This window comes from Protopterus annectens, chromosome 1.part2 (genome assembly GCF_019279795.1).
Source record: "Protopterus annectens isolate FY-2018-M chromosome 1.part2, PAN1.0, whole genome shotgun sequence".
Taxonomy (NCBI): domain Eukaryota; kingdom Metazoa; phylum Chordata; order Ceratodontiformes; family Protopteridae; genus Protopterus; species Protopterus annectens.
In genome coordinates, this window is record NC_056727.1 from 896,309,323 (window position 1) to 896,330,087 (window position 20,765).

General features: G+C 39.4%; 1 protein-coding gene across 1 annotated transcript in view; it reads right to left on the minus strand.

Annotated features, from left to right (window-relative positions):
* The window catches only part of LOC122791686 (xanthine dehydrogenase/oxidase-like), a 1,688,659-nt gene that overhangs the window by 95,883 nt on the left and 1,572,011 nt on the right, over positions 1-20,765 (minus strand). The window contains exon 34 of the mRNA XM_044059558.1: positions 9,335-9,400. Within this exon, the coding sequence (XP_043915493.1) occupies positions 9,335-9,400 (66 nt within the window). The remainder of the gene's footprint in view (positions 1-9,334; positions 9,401-20,765) is intronic.

Below are 20,765 nucleotides of genomic sequence, written 5' to 3' on the forward strand. Positions count from 1 at the left end.
ATAGGTGAGGAAGTGCGTGTGCCTGTACAGGATGTCTAGTTTCTGATTTTTTTTTGATGCTTGTGTTAATATGCTGGTCAAAAGTTAGGTGTTTGTCTATGATGACCCCTAGAAGTTTGGTATATGGGACTACTTCGAAGCAAGTGTTGCTGAGTGAGTCGATGGTAAATTAATTTTTGGTTAGGGGTGTTGTTTTTTGGGAAGAGAACAACATAAGTTTGGTTTTATTAACATTTAGGGCTAAATAGTTATACGTCCAGGTTTCAGTGGAAGTAAAGGTATTTTGGGTGAGTTTGAGTAGTTTCAAAGTAGACGTGGTCATGCAGATGATGATGGAATCATCTGCATATTGGATGACATTAGAATGCGGGAATGCTGGTATGGAAATCATTAATGAAAATGCTGAAGAGCAGTGGACCTAGTATGGACCCTTGTGGGACTCCAGTATTGATGTTGAGGAAAGAAAAGTGGAATTGGTGCTATCTGGTTGCTTGTTGTCTATCTGTAAGGTAGTGGGAAAACCAGGCTAGGGTATGGGAAGATGTACCTAAATTGGAGAGTCTGGTCAGAAAAAGTGAGTGGGAGACAGTATTGAATGCCTTGGAAAGGTCAAGAAACAGTGAGGAGGCAAGGTGTCCTGAGTTGTAAGCATGGTTGACTGTGTCCAAGAAAGATATAAGAGCAGTGGTGGAACTATGACTAGGGCTAAACCCATGTTGGGTTGGGGAGAGGAGGTTGTGGTGTACTAGGTAGTTAAGTAGTTGGTTATGGATACATTTTGCCCAAATTTTGGAGATGGAAGGGAAGATGGCAATTGGACAGAAGTTAGATATATCATTACTGTTTCCACCTTTGTGGAGATGGAGGATAAATGCCATTTTCCAGATGGTGGGAATGAAGGACTCTTGAATGGATCTGTTTAGTAGCATATTAATGGGATAGGCTACAGCGTCTGCTGATTTTGGGAGGAATTCTGGTGGCAAGTTATTTGGAGCATTTGATCCAGGTTTAAGTTTAAGCAGGAGTTTCTTTATGGTGGAGGTAGGTATGGGTATGAGAGAGAAGTTTGGTCTTGTTGTAGTAGATGGGTCTGGTGGCAGTGGGTTGATCAGTGGGAAGTAAGCAGTGAGATTGATTATACTGTTTTTAAAGAATGAGTTAAAAAGTGAGGCAGTTTCAGCTGGGGCCATGTCTGGACCAAGGGAGGGATTATTGCTTTTGCCTCGGTATAACTGAGAGTTTATGGACTTCCAGAATGTTTTGGGATTTTGCATATGGCCATTTTGCAGAGTAATGTAGTAGTTTTGTTTGTTTTTGATGACAAGTTACTTTAGTTGATTACACAGTTATTTGTATTGAGTGAAGTCTGCAGGACTTTTACTTGTATGCCATCATTTCCAGACCTTATCCCTAGCTTTCATTAGTTGTTTGGTGTAGTTGGTAAATCAACTGGCCTGGTTGGCTTTCACTCTCCTATGTTGGAGAGGAGCAAGATTGTCTAGTACATGGAGGAATGCTGAGTTAAAGAATTCAACAACATCAATCAGAGGTAGGACTTTAAGTGGATGCCAGTTTATATTTTGTAGGGTGTCATTAAAGGTAGCTTGGCAGAAGTGGGATAGGTCTCTGTTATGCTTATAGTGGTGTACATTAGGCACTGGAGTTGGTTTGCGAATTATGTATGCTGGTAGGTGATCACTAATGCTGTTAGGTAGCGTGCCAGTGGAGAAGATTTTATTAGGGTCAGAGACAAGGACCCAGTCTAATACTGAGCCTTTGTTTTTGTTAGGTCTGGTTATGGTAGTAATTAGTTGGGTGTACTTAAATAGGTTGATACTGTTTGTTGGGTGATGATCTATGATGTCTAACCAGTTAATATTTACATCACCAAGTATGATTGTTTCATTCTCTACATTTTTGGATGGCCAGGCTAGTTTTTCCTTAAGTATTGGGTTATTGTTACTCAGGGGGATATATGTGGCTATAATGCAGATAATTTTGCTGCTATTCATTTTCAAGTAGGGTATTAGTATTTCGGCTGTAGAAAATGTGGGAATGGGTTTGTTATATGGGACTATATTAAAACTATTATGGTTTATGAGCGCAATGAAAACCTACCCCCCAGCAGCAGACCTACTTCCCACAGAGTTTCTACAAAAGGCCGCTGATGTAATAGCTTATCCTATCTCCATCTTAATCAACTGTACTATCAAGGAATCCTACATCCCCTCCATTTGGAAAATCGCTCATATTATTCCACTTCATAAAGGAGGAAACTCCTCTGAACTTTCTAATTACAGACCTATCGCCATACTATCTCCCTTAGCCAAAATAATGGAGAAATGCATACAGAAGCAACTTTTAGCCCACCTTACTCACAATTCTCTCCTAGCCTTATCCCAGCATGGTTTCAGGCCAGCCCACAGTACAACCACTGCCCTTCTCTCCTTCTCTCCTTCTCTCACACAATAAATCACAACTGTAATCAAAACCTGTTTTCCTCTGTCCTCTTCCTCGATTTGTCAAAAGCATTCGATATGGTAAATCACAACCTACTCTTAGACTGTCTCAAATCTCTGTCCATAGATAACCCAGAAATCAACATGTTCCACTCTTACCTGCACGGTAGACAACAAGCTGTCCTGTGGAAAGATCATCTATCCCCCCCTTTTACCCATCACCCTTGGAGTACCCCAAGGTTCTATTCTGGGTCCCCTCCTTTTCTCTGTATTCATCAATGACCTGCCCAAAGTTATCCCACACGCAACTTCTATACAATACACAGATGACTCTACGTTAATCTGATCTGCCACAACTCCCACAGAATTACAATCCCTATCCCAAATCACCTTCAACAAAGCAGAGAACTGGCTTAATAATCGTCATCTCTTATTGAACCCAAACAAAACCAAACTACTACTTTTCTCCCCCACCCATAGGCTAACACCACCAATATTTACAGTCTCTTCAAAAAATGCCACCATAATCTCTCCTGAACTTTGTACTAAACTACTAGGTATAATCATTGATAACAATCTAAACTATGATGCCCATATAGACAAAAAACATAAAAACAGTAAACAAAAAAATAGGCTCCATGTATAGGATTAAGAAATTTCTAACCCCAACTGCCAGAACAGCCATAGCTTTCACACATCTTCTGTCATCCCTTCTCTATGCATCACCCATCCTCACTAATCTATCTAAACCAAACTTCAACAAAATCACTAGCTGCTATAACAATATAGCAAGATTTGCCACTGGCTCAGCATACAGAACCCACCACTGTCATAATCTTCACAAATTAGGCTGGCTAGAACTACACGATCAAATATACTATAACCAGCTTGTAGTCATTCATAAAATCCTCTACCAACCTACCAGTACCCCTAGTCTGTCTAATATTATTACCCCCTACAGCAACCTAGCATCCCTCTGCTCATCCAGTCTGCTTCTTACCTAACCTACCTTCTCTTATTCATTCATCCTTTCTTTCTAATTGAAAATCCTCTTTCTTATATGCACACTTCTCATAATGTTTGTTTTCCCTGTATATTTATTCCATCTCCAGCAATGTTTTTGTCTTTCTCCTATCTAAATGTAACCTTAATTTGAACTTTGTCTTTGTTATGTAACCTAATTTGAATTTATCTTTGATTTTTGTTAATTTTCTAAATACCTCTGTAACCTGCATTTTAAGTGTGACTAAATTTTATTTTAAACATGGAGCTTTTCTCCCTGGGCCTCCGCTGAAAATGGATATGTATCCAGTCGGACTTTCCCGGTTAACAAATGTAAAATAAATAAATAAATAAATGCCCCCACCTTTTTTTCTGGGCTTATCTGTCCTCAGGCAAGAGAGGCCTGATGGGAGGAATTCAGAGTTTTTAATATAAGGTTTTAGCCAAGTCTTAGTTGCTGCTATAATTTCTGGCTTATAGTGTTCATTCTAGGCATGGAAATCTGATACTTTGTTTCTGATGCTTTGAAGGTTGATGGTAGTAAGGTTAAGGGTTTTGTGACAGTTCTTGTGATAAAGGATAGAGTTGTTGGGTCCGGAACCAGGGTGAATGTCACCGCATAATATTAGGTTGTGGTAAGTATGTATGGGATTAGTGGGTAGCAGTTTTTTCTTTGTGTTGTGCTCATGTATGGAAGTTAGTTTTATTTTAGTTTTTACATGTAAACTTAGAATTTTTAGCATTTTAGCTTTTTAAGAAGGGGGTACATGTTGCATATAGACAGGGGGCCAGAGAAGTGAGTGAGTCTGGACAGAAGAGTGGCAGTTGTGTGAGTGGGCTTGTAATATTCATGTATGGTTTCTGGAGAGATAAGCAGTTGTAGAAAGAGGAGGGATAGAGAGAAAGTAGTATGACATTGGTGATGAATGGCATGTTGTGATGGACAGGTATATAGGCTAGTGAACAGCACAATTTATTTGTAAGAAACTAGAATGTGAAGACAGTGTGGTAAATTATAGGGGGGTGGGATGTGAGATGGTCAATTATACAATTAGTGAAATGGGGGTGGGTGTAGTAAAGAATGAATCAGTAGAAAGTTATGATTGGGTGAGCAGTAGAGGTAGTTGAAGCATATATAACTAGGAAGGAAAGAGAGAATCCACTTCATCAAATGTTAGACTATGTGGTGGTGTTTAACATATAAATTATCATTACAGAGGACTTTTAATTGTGATTTATGGGTAAATGGGGCAAAAAGAGTGTAAAAATGCAGGAAGTGATAAAATGTAGTGAATTAGCTGTGTGTGGCAAAGTTCAATAGAAGGGGGTACTACGATCTGAAATTGATTATTTGTATCATCAAAAGGCTTGGAGGTAGCAGATGGTGCTACATTTGTAACAGTTTTTTTAGACCATTTAGGAATATGACTGGTGGCGATGGAAGAAAGGGAATATATTAAAATAGGAAAGGGAATAAAAAGAATAAATGAGAAATTATGGGATGAAATTGGTGAGTGGAAAGTACTGCAGTTATGAAAGGATCATATAGCCATAAGGGACTTCTATAAAAACTGATCTGAATGATGGACTGAATTTAAAAAAAATAAAATATATATTTTTTTCCAATGGCAGGATGATGTTAGAAAGGAAGAGAAAGTGAAGTATGGGAAAATGTATAGAACTCTGTTAGAGAATTTAGAGAATAATACAAAAGAATATTATGATATGGAAAAAATATATATAAAATAAATCAAGAAAAAATAAGGCTTCACTGTTTAGGCAGCAATATTATTTACAAGGGAGAAGGAAGGAGATATCTGCTTATCCACATAAAATAGTAAAATGGGATATTAGTATAATGAGGAAAATGAAAAATATAAAAAGAGCGTTAAAAAGAACACAAAAGTAAATAATGACTATTTTAGCACAGTATGTGGTAAATATGTATGAGTAAAAGAAGAAACATAAGAGAGAATGGAAAGAAAAAAAATCCAGGGTGAGTTAAGGAAGAATATGGAAAATAAAGTATTAGTGAACTGGATGACATTGGAAAGTAAATTCTGAATCAGTTTTTGGTAAAGATGGTAGAGGATATGGAATGCACAAGAAATTAATGGACTGGTAAATAAAGTGTTTTTTAAATATACTGAATATTTGAAGGGAGGCTTTGTTTATGAAGAGTTATACAGAGGGATAATAAAATGGAGGGTCTATATTACATGACTGAAACCTTAGTGTATCGAACACCTAAAGGTCAATTCACAAAATATCGAACCCTTAAGACCTAAAACAGCCATTTTCACACAGGGAAACAATGCCATTTGCCAAATAAAAAAAGTTATAAACAGAAATAAAGTGGGGGGGCTTTGCACCCCACACACCCCCATTTGGGGTCTGTGCTCCTCACACCCCTCCTAACTAAATATACCAACTCTGAGATCGCTCTACAGTGGAGAAAAAACATCCGCGTAACAGCCAAACAACTTGTTTCTCTGTGTAGAAGTGGCCATTCGCAATTTTCAGACTTCGACATTTTGTGATCGATCTTTAGGTGTTCGATAACCTAAGGTTTTGATCACGTAATAGGGAACCTAAAATGAATCCCATTCAAAAGACTGACTTAGAGAAAAGTCAAACTTCATATGGTCGAGACCACATGATCGACTTTCTGAAAAGAAGTTACGGAAAACAAAAATAATCTATGTTTGTGCAGGGGGCAAACCACTCCTGCAACCCAAACACTTCCTGCATATTATATATACCAACTCCAAGATCTCACTACAGTGGGCAAAAGGGTAAATTCCCTGATCCCTACTGTACAGTGATCTCCATTCAAAAGCATTGATGTTTCAGAAAGTCACTCATATGGTCTCGACCATATGAAGTTCGATTTTCTATTGAGTCAGTCGTCTGAACGGGACCCTTTAAAATTTATATGGAAGAAAGATTAGAAGAATAAAATAAAAAAAAAATGGACACCCTTCACACTGAACACAGATTGTAACATTTCTATGAAAATAACACAGAGGAGAATGAAATGAAGGATGAGGACTATTATGGAAGAAAGTATATAATGGATAAAAGGGAAGCAATATCAGTAATTGTTATTTGTTGCAACTGAAATTGTGGATGAAATTATAAGCAAAAGTGAAGTTGTGAAACGTATGGTAGGTGATATTTGCAAAGTATTTGATACAGTAGGACATGATACTTTGTGGGATCTTATGGAAAAGAATGGAATAGGTAACAGAATCAGGAGAGGATGTAGGCTAGCAAGTGAAAATAATTGAGTGAGAGTATTTGTGAAGTGGCGACTGGGAAAAGAAATATGCATGTTGTGGTATACAATAAGGATGTCCGGTTTACTATCAAAATTGCGAACGGCACTACGTCGACTGTCATATACTCGAACATGGAAGGTCATAATCGGTAATGTCGAAGACAAAATAATCAATCTAGGAATGGTTTAACATGGGTCGAGGTAGGTGTTCAGTATTATTCCGAACTACAAACATCTCCCCTACCTCGACCCATGTTACAACCATTCCTAGATTGATTATTTTGTCTTCGACATTACCGATTACGACCTTCCATGTTCGAGTATATGACAGTCGACGTAGTGCCATTCGCAATTTTGATAGTAAACCAGGATGTCCTAAGAGTGGAATATTGTTTGCACTGGTAATGAATGTGACAGTAAGTGAAGTAGCTTAGGAAATGTAAGATGCTAGATATGTGGTGGTAAAGGAGGTGTTGATTCTAGTAATTTTAACATACATCAGCAATAAGGTTGAAGTTGCTACAAATAAAATATGGATGAGAGAAGTGCTGGTTTGTCTGAATGGATGTTTAAAAGAAATAGGAATGATTCTGAATAACGATAAAAATAAGGGTTTGGACAATGTAGTGAAAATTAGGGTTTGGGAAAATAGTGCAATTATGATGCAATGGGAGAGTTTGATAAAAGAAATGAAAGCAATACGTCTTCTGCAGAGGATATATAGATTTGCATTAAGGAAAAAGGTTTATCTGGTGAATTTGCTATTTATGGGAAAAACATATACGTCAAATGTTTATATCATACCAGAAAAATATGAAAAGAAAATTGTACAATTGGTATCTTCTTTCATGTGCGGATCAAGATTAAACCCAGTGAAAAGATATGTGCTGTATATGAGTGAAGATGAAGGTGGATTGGGGATACTAAATCCAGTTGTTTATTCTGCTTCATTAAACTTTTATAAAGTGGGTAAAGGAAGATATTGAAGATTTAATAGTGAGAATGCTTAAATGTAAGTACAACAAATTCTGGGTGATGATGAGAATAAGAAAAAGAGGTGAACATATGTAAATGAAGAAATTAAAAACTGAAAAGAAAAACTATTAACATGACAAACATTGATGATATAGAGGAAAGATAGAAGGATGTGGTTTAATAATGTGATGCAATAACATACAACTCCATGGAAAATTTACCAGAATAAGTGACTAAAGTAATTAAAGTCAGAGAAAAAATTGTTTACTAAGATAGAGTGTCAGGATTTCCTATGGAGACTGGTAATAAATAAGTTAAGTGTAAAGTAAAAGTAAAGTAAAGGGGAATATAGGTTCACTGGTGCTTAGGTACGTACTAGGCTAGCTACCCTTGTTGGCCATTTTAAGCCTAGCCAGTTTCCCTTTTTGAACTTGAATTAACCTATCTCATTTGGTTAAAGACTGTCTTTATCCATCCAATGGTCAATAATTATATATTACTCAATGAGAATGATTGTGACCACCATAAATAATTTGAGGGGACACATGTATGGGATAAAGCATTTAAGAGCTGCCTGTGTCCATTATTGCAATAGAAGGCAGTCCTGTGTAATTTTTTTTGTTTCTCATTCATAGATCTAAGTTGCACTTGAATATAGACAGGAATTAACTTTTGTTTTATGTGGATGGGGAGTCTTAAACAGAGCAGCGATATCCTTTGTTAGATATACCTGTCCATCTAAACTTTAGATTTAGATCCCTAGACTGAGTATTTCCGATGCCATATGACTTGCTGATGTGCAGCAAATCCATCAGTACTGGGTTGTAGGATGCCTTGTATGCCAGACAAAGGTCACCTGTTAGCTGCCTGTAGGATACCGAGTATAGTGGCAGGGCTTTAAGTTGGTCCATGAAGGACGCATTGTTTAGGCCTTGTAGCCCTTTAGTTATGCTTCTCTGCATACATTCCAGTTGTCTGTGTCTGTACAGATGCATGCCAAAGGCAGCATTATATTCAACTGGCCTAATGAAGGATGAGTAAATGGGTCAACGATTATTATTTAAAAAACATTAAATCAAGTTTTTTTTAATGCTTGTTGAGTCCAGTTCTAAATGCAAATATGTACATCATTTAACTGTTATACACTTCAAATGTATAGTCCTTTTTAGCCCATAAAACCAGATCCCTACCCATGTCAGCATTAGTAACTACCATATTTTGTTGACTTTTTAAATCATTCAGTGCAATTCTTTCATCAGATGCAAGATTACAACCAAAATCTCTAAATATATGTGTCTGTTCTGCATATAGGTCATGCAAAACTGACTTTTCAAAAGTCTTTTCTACTGGCAGGTCTGGTGGATGAATAATGCCAATATTTTAAATTCAAAAGTCAGGAATAAGACTTAATGTCCTGGACCAAGTCAGGTAAACCAACAAAAGGGCTAGGAACAAAATTCAAATCCTAGTCTTTTAAGGTCTCACTTAAACTTTTTAAGTTTATGAGACACTGATTATTAATTGACTGTAATATAAAATAAAAACAATGAAATAAAATAACATAAAATAAATACAGACAGATAAAATAAACAATTGGTATAATGAAGTCTTGTCTGACCTGTCCAATATCAATTGCAGGGTTTAGACTGAAGCCAACATCCATGACTATGTCTGTACGTAGATTCTGAAATTCAAAAGCATGCATGAACATTTCATCAGAATAAGCAGGATATAAAATATCATATTATCAGTGCTATCATCATGAATATAGCTGCCTTCACTCATACTTTCCGCTTACATTTTAAGAGAAAAATTAACACTTTCACAAAAGATGCTACTTGTCTAGTAAAGTTTAATTCATCATAGGATGAATAGAGGACATTAATAATAGTTCACAACATTAAGACGAATACTTTCAGCCCTTCCCTCTAATAGAAGTTCCAATGTTGCATTGGCATTTAATACTTACTATACAAGTAAATGTAAAATGCACTTGGCACTTTCATCTCGAAGCAACCTTGTATTGCTCACTCTCCAGACTTATTGAATGGGGGGTATGAGTAAAGATTTCTTTATAACACTTTACTTCATTACCATAACCATTTAACAACAACAAAAGTCTGACATTTTAGGCACTATGACAACTGTAGACAATTACAAATGATCTACCATTATACAATAAATGGTCATTAGTATTCAAAAACATGGATAACCAATCAGTGTGCCCATTGTAAATTGAGCATATCCCAATACAAATGCCTGGCCACTTAAATATTGTTTGTTTTGGCTTGCTTGCTGTACACTGCCTAAATATTGCTGATTTCTGGTTGCATTTTATTTTGAATTGAAGCTTTTCATTTTTAAGGTTTGGTCACTTCCAGTTTGTATCTTATTCTTGTATTCCATTTGTTTTGTTTTAAGTTTTTTGTTCTGCTGGAGTTTTAAGAGGTCTTGACTAGGGTCAGTTAGAAAAGTTAGCAAAGAATTCCTTTGCAAACAGTGAATAATATCAGTTAATTAGTGGGAGGTGCTGAGAAAAACATTCATCTTTTAGTTAGAAAGATCTCTATTTATCTGAAGTGTTTGTTTGGCCTGCTTGCCATACTTCTTAATATTGCTGATCTCTGGTTGCATTTTATTTTTCCACCTGCAAAATTGTTGCTGTGTTCTTAAACTTGGTGGCTTTTGATTTGCCTGCCTATACTATAAATCTGATTGTGGACAAGCCTCCCAGTCCCATCTCATCAGCTCATTCTATTGAGTATGGAGAGATCTTTTGGGAAGCCCCCCCCCCCTTAGACAACCTTGAATTATCTTCTGTTTTTTCCCTTACCACTTAAAATGCACTTTAGCCAGCAATTTTTACTGTATTTGTGTTTCTTCCTACTTTGTTACTTAATTTTGCTTTTGCTGTTTGTTCTTAAAAGTGTTCAAGTGCATTTACTGGGCTGCATTTATTACTACTTGCTAGTAGCCTGATTAAATTGCAACTGTTCATAGGTGTGTACTAGGCTAATGGTCCTGGTGCCTTTACAAGCCTAGCCCAAAAAAAAATTGCCCAGGCACCGTGCCACCCGATGTTAGTTCACAGTGCCCATATCCAGTACGGCAACTGGAATGATCCCCGAAGTGAACTTTCTGTTATTATCCACTCGTCAAAATTTCTCTTGAAGAAGGCCAGTGAGGTGCTCTGCTTGACATGAATGGGAAGCTTATTCCAGAGTTTGGGGCAGTCTTTAGGAGATGAACCTGTCCCTCCAACATATCCTGTTAATAGTGGTAATGAGGTTGTGATCTCTAGATCATGTGGCGTGGGGGATTGGGATTTCTTTAGATGTAGCATTTCAAGGAGGGCTGGGTCGGACATGGCTTTGTAAGTCAAGCAGAGATCACCTCTAAGTAGACGATAAGAGACGGAAAACAGCTGAAGTTCTTGAGTCCGTCCATATAGGACATGTGTTTAAGGCCTAGGATCCTTTAAGAGAGGTGCTTTTATGGCCTCTCCAGCTGTTGTAGGTGTCTGGTCAGGTACATGCCAAATGGGGTATTATGTTCGATGACTGGTTTAATGAGGGATGAGTAGAGAGGGATGATGACCTTTTTCTTCCTGGATGCAAAACCTTTGGTTATAAGATGTGCCAAGGAGAAAGAATTTCTCACCACAGTGGCAATGTGGTGGTTGAAGGTGAGGTGGCTGTTAACCTGGGTGCCCAGATCTCTTATGGCCCCCTTCAGTGTTCAGTGGGCTCCCATCAATGTGGTAATGCATAGGAGCTGTTTTTTATCCAAAGGGGATGATAATGCATTTTTTGGCATTAAGCTTCAGGCCATAGTTCCAACACCAGTCATTGATCTTGGAGAGGCCCTTTTGTAGGATGTCTGCCTCACTTGGGGGGTTGATAATGACTCCTACCTTGCAGTCATCAGCAAACATGGTCAGCCAGAGTCCTTCTGTGTTGGCCTCAACTTCTGATAAGTAGACACCAAACAGAGGGTCCAGGACCAAGCCTTGTGGGACTCAACTCATGATTTATTGACAGTCTGACTTGGAATCCGCAACTTTCACTCTGTGGGTACTGTCTGTGAGTAAATTTGCAACCCACCTAGTGGTGTAAGGATTGATGCCTAGTTTGGTGAGTTTATCAATGATAACTAAGTGGGAAATGGCATCAAAGGCTTTGGCCAGGTCAAGGTAGGCTGTATGCACTGCCTTACCCTCATCCACAGCCTTGGTAACTTCTTCAAAGAAGTCAACCAGGTTCAGCAGGCAGGATCTCCCCTGGACAAACCCAAACTGTGTGGGGTCAAGAGTTTGGAGCTTGCCTGTATCTTTGTTAAGCAGGTCCATGATAATGACCTCCATACTTTTGAGTACCAGACTCATCAAGCTAATGGGGCGACAGTTCCCAGGGTCTGTAGTTTCTCCCCCTTTATGGAGCGGGATGACTGTAGCAGTGCACCATTTGTTAGGAACATAGCCTGAGGTAACTCTGTGACTGAACAGGGCACACAGATGTGGTGCCATTTCATTTTGTAGCTCATGTAGAACACAGCCAGGGATATTATCAGGTCCCGTGGATGCTGTATTCTTGGCTTTCAACAATGCAGCTTTTACCTGTGCAGCGGAAATGGTGGGTATCAGGCTTTCTTCTGGTATTGTGATAGGGTCCTTGGAGGGGCACTGAATCTGTCAGCAAGTATGTTAGCTCAGTATCGGAGGTGCCATTGTGCAATAGCTCAGAGCAAATCTGGGTATTGCCTTTGAGGTTTTTGATATGACTATAGAAGGCACTGTGGTTGTTTTTGGTGTCAGCTGCAATTCTGTCTTCATAGCTGTCTTTAATGGATTTGAAAAGGGATCTCAGCTTTTTGTTGAGACTGATAAGGGAGGTTTTCCAGTCTTGTGACTTAATTTTCTTCTGCATCAGTTTCTTCTTCTGTTGTAGAATTTATTGATGGCAGAGTACCACCAGATTGGCTTCCTTTTTTTAAGGAGAACGTCTTAGTTCTATTTGATATAGCAAGGTCCATGCATTTGCGTACATGCTCATACAGTGCATTGGTGTATGATTTGGCAGTCATGCAGCTATTTTCCATTGGCATAGGTGCCAAGAAGTTAGCCGCCTCTGTTTATAGGAGCCCAAAGTCAGCTTTAGATAAGTTTTTCAGGGTGGTCACTTTAGTTGGGGGGGGGGGGTGTAGGTGAGATGGAGATTTCCATGGTGATCAGTTTGTGGTCAGATTTAACTGGGGAGGAATTGACTATAGGTGTGGAGCAATGGTCACCCATGTTGGTGATAACCAGGTCAAGGATGTTGCTTCCTCTAGTGGGGATCAGAATGAGCTGGTCCACGGCATTGGAATTGATAAATTCCAGAAAGCATTGGGCCTGTACATTGGAACTTGAATAGTTTTCCCAGTTGATGGAAGGGTAGTTGAAGTCACCCAGTATGAGAGTATTGGGTTGGACCTTGAAAGATTGATAGATTCCAGGGTGCTTAGGAAGTTGGAGTGAGAGTCTGGGGACATGTTTGGTGTTCTGCAGCAGACTATAACTTGTATCGCCATCTTACCCAGTGTTAGTTGTACCCGAAGTATATGCATTATGCTGGGCTACCAGTCTAGAGGTGTGCATATCCTTTAGGAATATGGAGACAGCACCACCTTTGGAGCTTCCGGCCGTATTCTGGGGCCAAAAGGTATGGAATGAGTTGTAGCCTGGGAGTGCAGGGGTGCTTTCTGCCTCTTTAAACCGGGTCTCTATTACAGCCCAGATGTCAACATTTTCCATTTTAGCTTTAAGTGAGTGCATCTTGAGATTTAGACTTCTAGCACTGAGCAGCATGACCCTCAGATTGCATTTGGTTGTAGCTGTTACGGTGGAATTTTGGTCTTTGGAACACTGCCTAAAAAAGGCACTATAGGGGTGGCAAGAGCCTTAGCCAATACCCGGAATCCCAGGGGTGACAGATGCAGGCCGTCTCTGGCAAAGCATCAAGGTCTGTTGATCATGTCATCCCAGGCAGACAAGATACTGGATCCCCTTAGAATGACACCAGAAACTTAGCCAATTGTTGAAGTAAATCATTTTCTGCTCATACTGTGTTACTCCAATCCTCTTGGTTTTGTTTTAAGCACTTGGGCTTCGGGCCAGCTGTTTTACATTAAGAAGGTTTGCAATCTATACTCTTGCGGCAGGAGAGGCTGCTTACATTCTTCAAAGTTGGGAATTGCTGGTTGAAGGCTTAGTGTGTCTATTATTTTACAAGTGTTTTAGTTCTGGTTTAAGCACTTGGGCTTTAGGCAGTTATTTTACATTAACAAATGCCTGTGGTCTACACTCTTGCAGCAGGAGATGGTAGCTTCTGCCCTTCTGAGCTGGTAATTGCTGATTGAAGGCTTATTGTGCCTGCTTATTTGAACTATTTCTTTTTTTCTGAAATGGGTGCACTTTGTTTGCTGTAGTATAGACTAGATTCAGACCTGTTAAATCTTTTATTGGAGAGGGTTTCCCTGCACCTTAGTGGCTAGAATGTGTAGTTAGGACTCAATTGACTGAAGGTTGCTGGAAAGGGGTTCAGTTTTGAGCATTTGTATTGGTTATTTGTTTAAATCAGTTTGCCCTTGTTTCCTACATAAGCAAATCCAAGCCATCTGCTGGTCTCCGCAAAACTTAAGTAGAATGTTTCACTGTATATTGCACTTCTGAACTGCATTTTTTTTACCATATCACTGTTTATTTGAACTGTTCTTTTTCAAATTGTTGCACTTTGTTTGCTGTAGCATAGGCTAGATTCAGACCTACTGAATCTAGTTCTGTTTGTATAACTAAATCACTAAACCAGGCCATCTTTTGCTGCAAAGGGTTCCCTGCACTCTTGTGGCAGGAATGTGCAGTTACAGCTCATCTGATTGAAGGTTGCTGGCAACAGGGCTCAGTTTTTGCACTTTTTTATCGGTTAATTTGTTTAAATCAGTTTGCTCTCATTTGCAACATGAGTAAATGCATCTACTGATCTCTGCAAAACTTAAGTAGAATTTTTCACTGTATATTGCACTTTGAACTGCATGTTTACCATATTACTGCTTATCTGAATTGTTTTTCCTGAAATTGTTGCAATCTGTTTGCTGTAGCATAGATTAGATTCAGACTTGCTGAATCTAGTTGTTTGTATAACATGAGCACTAATCCAGGTCATCTTTTGTTGGTGCGGTTTCCCCTGCACCCTAGTGGCAAGAGTGTACAGTTTGAACTCATCTGATTGAAGGTTTCTGGACCAGAGCTCAGTTTTGAGCTATTTACTGGTTAATTTGTTTAGATCAGCTTGTGCTCGGTAACACAACTGTTGCTTATTGTGCACTGCCGTGCAGAGGTGGGCACCATTGGTGGTTATAGCACCAAGCACTTTTGCCTGCAAATTTTTCTTTAGTACTCTGCTGGTGCTCCATCGGTGAGTTCTCATGATTGTCCACTGACAGGTGATACATTCAGTGAAGTTCCTGAGGTACCAACACAGATCCTACCCACTAGCCCTTCATATTTTTTGTCCACTTCTCCTGTCCTATACTTTACCTGGTCCTTCCTGTTCTCTCCATCTTTTCTGACCACATCAACTTACCTAGAATAATGGATGGACAATTTCCCACAGTTTCTCCAGCCAGGCTGATCAACATGGGTATCCTTATGCAATGTAACAATTACCTCATGTACACTGACAACCTACTTCTCCTAGTCCACACAAATTCAATATGTGAGAGATGCATCTATATCAAGAAGCTAGAATCCAGGCTCTTGCACTCACCAATCAGTTCATCTGATACTAAGCAGGTTGTCAGTATGCACACCTCATCTCTGGCACCAACCAAACCAACAACACATAAACCAACATATGCGGAGGTCTTTATAGGAAGCTCACCTAAACATCAGAGACCTCACAAACACAAACACAAGCATGCTTCACATAATATGTCCTCTGCAGAACATAGTACACATAATATATCACATACCAATGTCTCACCAGTCAAGTCGCTAAGGCATAACACAAAAACAAACATCCTAGTCATAGGCGACTCAGTTGTGAGACACACAGATGTCCCTCTCACCAGGTTGGATAAGGAAAAGGTCCCGGTCAGCTACTTGTCAGGGGCCAGCATTGACAACATCACACACACACACACACACTTAAGTCTCTCAACCACAGGCACTGTTATGAGTCCATCATAGTCCATGTTGGTATAAACAACTTGAGATGTACCTCACTGGACTATAGGAAGAGAGACATGACTGAGCTCTCTGATTATGTGTCTCAGGCAGGTATGTCCCTAGCCTTAAACAGCAGTTTACCTTTGCCTAGGATGATACCTCAATACAAGCAAAATATGATTGACTTCAACAATTGGCTTAGCTTCTGGTGTCATTCAAAAGGAATCCAGTATCTGTCAGCCTAGGATGACATAGCTGACAGACATCAATGCTCTGCCAGAGATGGTCTTCATCTGTCACCCATGGGATTTCTTTTACTGGCTAGGGCTCTTGCCATCCCCATAGTGCCTTTTTAGGCAATGTCACAAGAACAAAATTCCTGATATAAAAATAAATCAAGGTTATGCTGCTAAACACTAGGAGTCTAAACCAGAAACTGCACTCACTGGAAGCAGTCCTCACCCTGGAAGATGCTGACATTTGTGCAGTCACTGAGACCTGGTTTAAGGCTGTGGAGAGCACCCCAGCTATACCATGCTACATTTCCTTGCACACGTTCAGACCACAAACTGATGGCGTAAGAACTAAAGGAGGTGATGTGTCAATTTTAATTAAAGATAAATACACCTCTAGATTGGTTAAACAGCATGATTCCCTTGAATTACTTCAGGTGCAAGTAACTGTAGGTAAGACGTCTCTGCAGGTCATTTCCAACAATAGGACCCTCTCCATGAATCAGAACATCTACTCAGCCTACTTGGATCTACTTGAGTCAATCAAGATATAACCAAACACCCTGGCTTTGGGTGACTTTAATTACCCGTCCATTGACTGGGTAAATTATACATGTTCTAACTCACTTTTCCAAAGGTTCCTGGACTTCATTAACTCCAATGCCCTGGAACAGCTGGTTGATACACCCACAAGGGGGTCAAACATCCTGAACCTGGTGTTCACCAAATGGAGGACTGCTGCAGCACCCCCAATATGTGACCATCCCTGGTGAGATCTGACCACAAATCAGTCTCACTGGAGCTAACTATAACACACAAGACCCCCCTTAACAACAACTAGAGTAAAAAACTTCTCCAAGGCCAATTGTGACAGCATAAATAGCTTCATAGCCTCCCCCACTGATGGAACAGACACGTATGCTGAGTTAAATACCAATGCTTTATACAAGCACCTGTAGAATTGTATTGACTCAGCCATACCTGATAGAACCAAGTCAAGATCTTCAAGGAAAAACAAACCTGCCTGGTGGATAACTGCCATTAATAAGCTGTACAATAGCAGAAAGAAATTGCTGTGGAACAGCCTCAAAACTGAAAACACTTCCTCCTTCACTTAAACAAGCAAATAAGACTACTAGTGAAGTCCTCCAAAGCTAACTACGAATCCAAATTAGCTTTCCTAACTAAGGAAAACAACAGGGCATTCTTTAGTTACAACCGTACCCTCAAAGGTAAGGCCCAGATTTGCCCTGAACTCATAGTTAATGGAACTGCATATATAGAACCTGTGGCTATAGCAAATCTGCTGGTTGATAGGTTCAGTGAAAACTCCACTCCCCTGTTCCCACAACGTTTATGCCCACAAGCATCTTAGACCTGTCCCCCATCTAGTATCTCTGAGGAGCAGGTCTTAAATGCCCTCTCTAAGGTCAAAAACACAGCCCCTATGGGACCAGACAACATCCCAGGTTGTGTTCTACATGGATTAAAACAGGAATTAGCATCACCATTGAACATGATTTTCAACCACAGCCTAAGCTTCATCCCAGCAGAATAGAAAATAGCTACCATCATCCCTTTGCACAAAGGTGGTGCATCCACCACCTTATCTACAAAGCCATGGAGCGAATCATCATGGACCTTATTAACAAGATATAGGAAATCTCCAAACGCTTGACCCCACCCAGTTTGGCTTTGTCAAGGGGAGATCATGCCTGTTAAACTTGGCAGATTTCTTTGAGACAGTCACCAAAGCCCTAGATGAAGGCAAATCTGTGCATACAGGCTACCTAGACTTAACCAGGCCTTTGACACATTTCCTCACTGAGGCATCATTGATAAACTCACCCAGCTGGGCATTGACCCATATATTGTCAGGTAGGTTGCAAACTGGCTCACTGATAGAACTCATGTAGTCAAAATAGGGGATTCCACCTCCTCCAGCAGACCCATAACCAGTGGTGTTCCACAGGGATCAGTTCTGGAACCCCTACTGTTTAGAATCTACTTCTCCAAAGTAAAGGCTAAAACTAAAGGACTGTGGCTGACAAAATTTGCTGATGACTGCAAACAGGGAGCAATCATTGAAACCTCTAGCAATGCCAACATCCTGCAAGAAGGTTTTATGCAGACTAATGACTGGTGCCAAAGTCATGATCTTAAACTTAATGCAAAAAAATGCATTATCATCCCCTTCAGCAAGGGTGATGTTGCTGCAAACTACCACATCAATAGCAGTACTCTAAGCACACAGTCAGTGGTGAGAGATCTGGGCACACAGGTTGATAACAACCTTAACTTCGATCACCATGTCTCCACAGTGGTAAGAAGAGCATTTTATATTGCTCATCTCATCTGGAAGACCATTGCCTCCAGAAAAAAAAAAGAGGTTATAAAACCCCTGTACTCTTCCTTCATCAGACACACACAAAGAAAAGACAGACAAACCACTCAAAGAATGCTCTCTTCTCTGTCACCTTCTTGCTCTTTATTGATGTACTGTGCAAGAATGGGGACATACATACCAAGCACATGAATAATACATCAGCAAACAGGTGTGAAGGCAGAAGAACACTAAAAATGCCTTTGTACAATGAAATTATTTAAGAAAGTTAAGCAATTTCTTTCATAAATAACACCATGGTATGATAGCAATAATCCATTCCTGGGTGTGGGTATCAAAGGAGTTACTCATGAGTGGCTTTGTTTGATGACTCGGGCTTTGCCCACCAGTCATGGATTATTGCTAAATTTCAGCATATATCCTCAGTAGCTGTATCTACGATGTAAAAGATCACTGTATTAAATGGTGTGCATGTACTACTCATTAAAAAAAAACAACATTCGTGATTTAGAGCTTACAAATACTTATATGGAAAACATTAAATGAGAGTTATTAATGCAAGTATCACACCTGATTTCTCTCTCTGCAGCTAGTGCTGAAAATAGTTGGGAATATATTTTTTAGAATGTTTGGAAGCCATGTCTGATACATAGCTTTTGTCATGTTAATAAATAGTTTTACTTGTACAATCATGATAAGCCTGAACAACAAACTCCACTCCCTACAAGCTCTTCATACCCTGAAATACATTGATGTCTGTGTAGTGAGTGAGACATGGCTTAAAATAGCAACAAGGATATAATGTGTTCCAAATGTTTAGACTAGCTGCTGTTTAGGAGGGGAAAAAGGTGGAGATGTCTCAGTCTTTATCCAGACGATACTCACATGAAGGCTGGTAATGCAGCATGATGCACTAGAGCTTTTTCATGTCCAAATAGCCATCAGAAAAGAGCTAACTCGATGACAAAAGAAAGCCACAATGTCTATCTGCAAAAACTAGAATCCCTCAGTATTAAACCCAAAAACTAGAATCCCTCAGTATTAAACCCAGTCCCATCTTCCTAGGTGAGCTAAACTATCCAAGTATAAACGGGGAAACCTACACCACCACTATTGCACAGGCACAGAGATTCCTGGACTTTGTCAATACAAATGCCCTCAGAAAATTAGTCAGAGTATCACTAGGGAAATAACATCTAGGATCTTGTCTTTACTAATATGGGAGCATCATTCTTTGTATATCTTCATCACTTCTTAGGTCTGACCAGGCAATCTCATATGAAATAAAACTGAAACCAGAGATCCCTCCTCACAATAAACCTTTAGAAATTTCTTTTAGACAAACTAGCTACTCCTAAGTGATACATTGGCAAGCTTCAATTCCCCGTCAAACTGAGTTAACTCCACTGACTATGCAGAAATGTACAGAACCACACTACACCAGCATGCAAACACCTGGTAGAAACAAGTGCAGGGCAAACCCCAGATACAAACCCACATGGTGGCATCATAATAGCAACAAGGTTTATAATAAAAGGAAAATAATTTTGACCAAAAGTAAGAACAGTAATTCTCAGAATATTAGAGCCCTCATCACAGAAATAAACAAATAACTAAAGAGCTTAATAAAATCCACCAAAGCCATGTTTGAGGCTAAAATAGCTACCCAAGCCAAAGACAATCAGAAGTAATTTTTCAGTGATGTTCGTAATCTCAAAAACACAATGCAGTAATCTGCTGAGCTGATTGTGAGCGATGTTACCTATGCTGAAACTGAAGAAATAGCTAACCTGTTGGACTATAAATTTAGCTCTAACTTTACCCCTCTCTCCCCTCCATCTGTCCCTCAACATATAAATGAAACTGGCTTGCCTCTAGCTGTCACACAAGGTAGTGTCCTAAAAGTGCTATCAAAAGATAAAAATACTGAATTAATGGGTTCTGGTAATACCTCTGTATGCATCATAAATAGCATGAAGCATGATTTAGCCACACCCCTAACAACACTGTTCAGTTTCAGCCTCCATACAGGTTTTGTATCAAGTGAATGGAGACCAGCTACAGTCATTCCCCCACATAAGGGAGGACCTTCCACCGACCCAGACAATTACAGACCCATATGCAAAGGCATGGAAAGATTTATCATGGAATTAATCAATCTGGACATAGGGAACCTCCAAACACTGAAACTGTTTCAGTTTGGATTCACCAAGGGCAGATCATACTTACTCAACCTTTTGGATTTTTTTTTTAAAAGGTCACCAAAGCA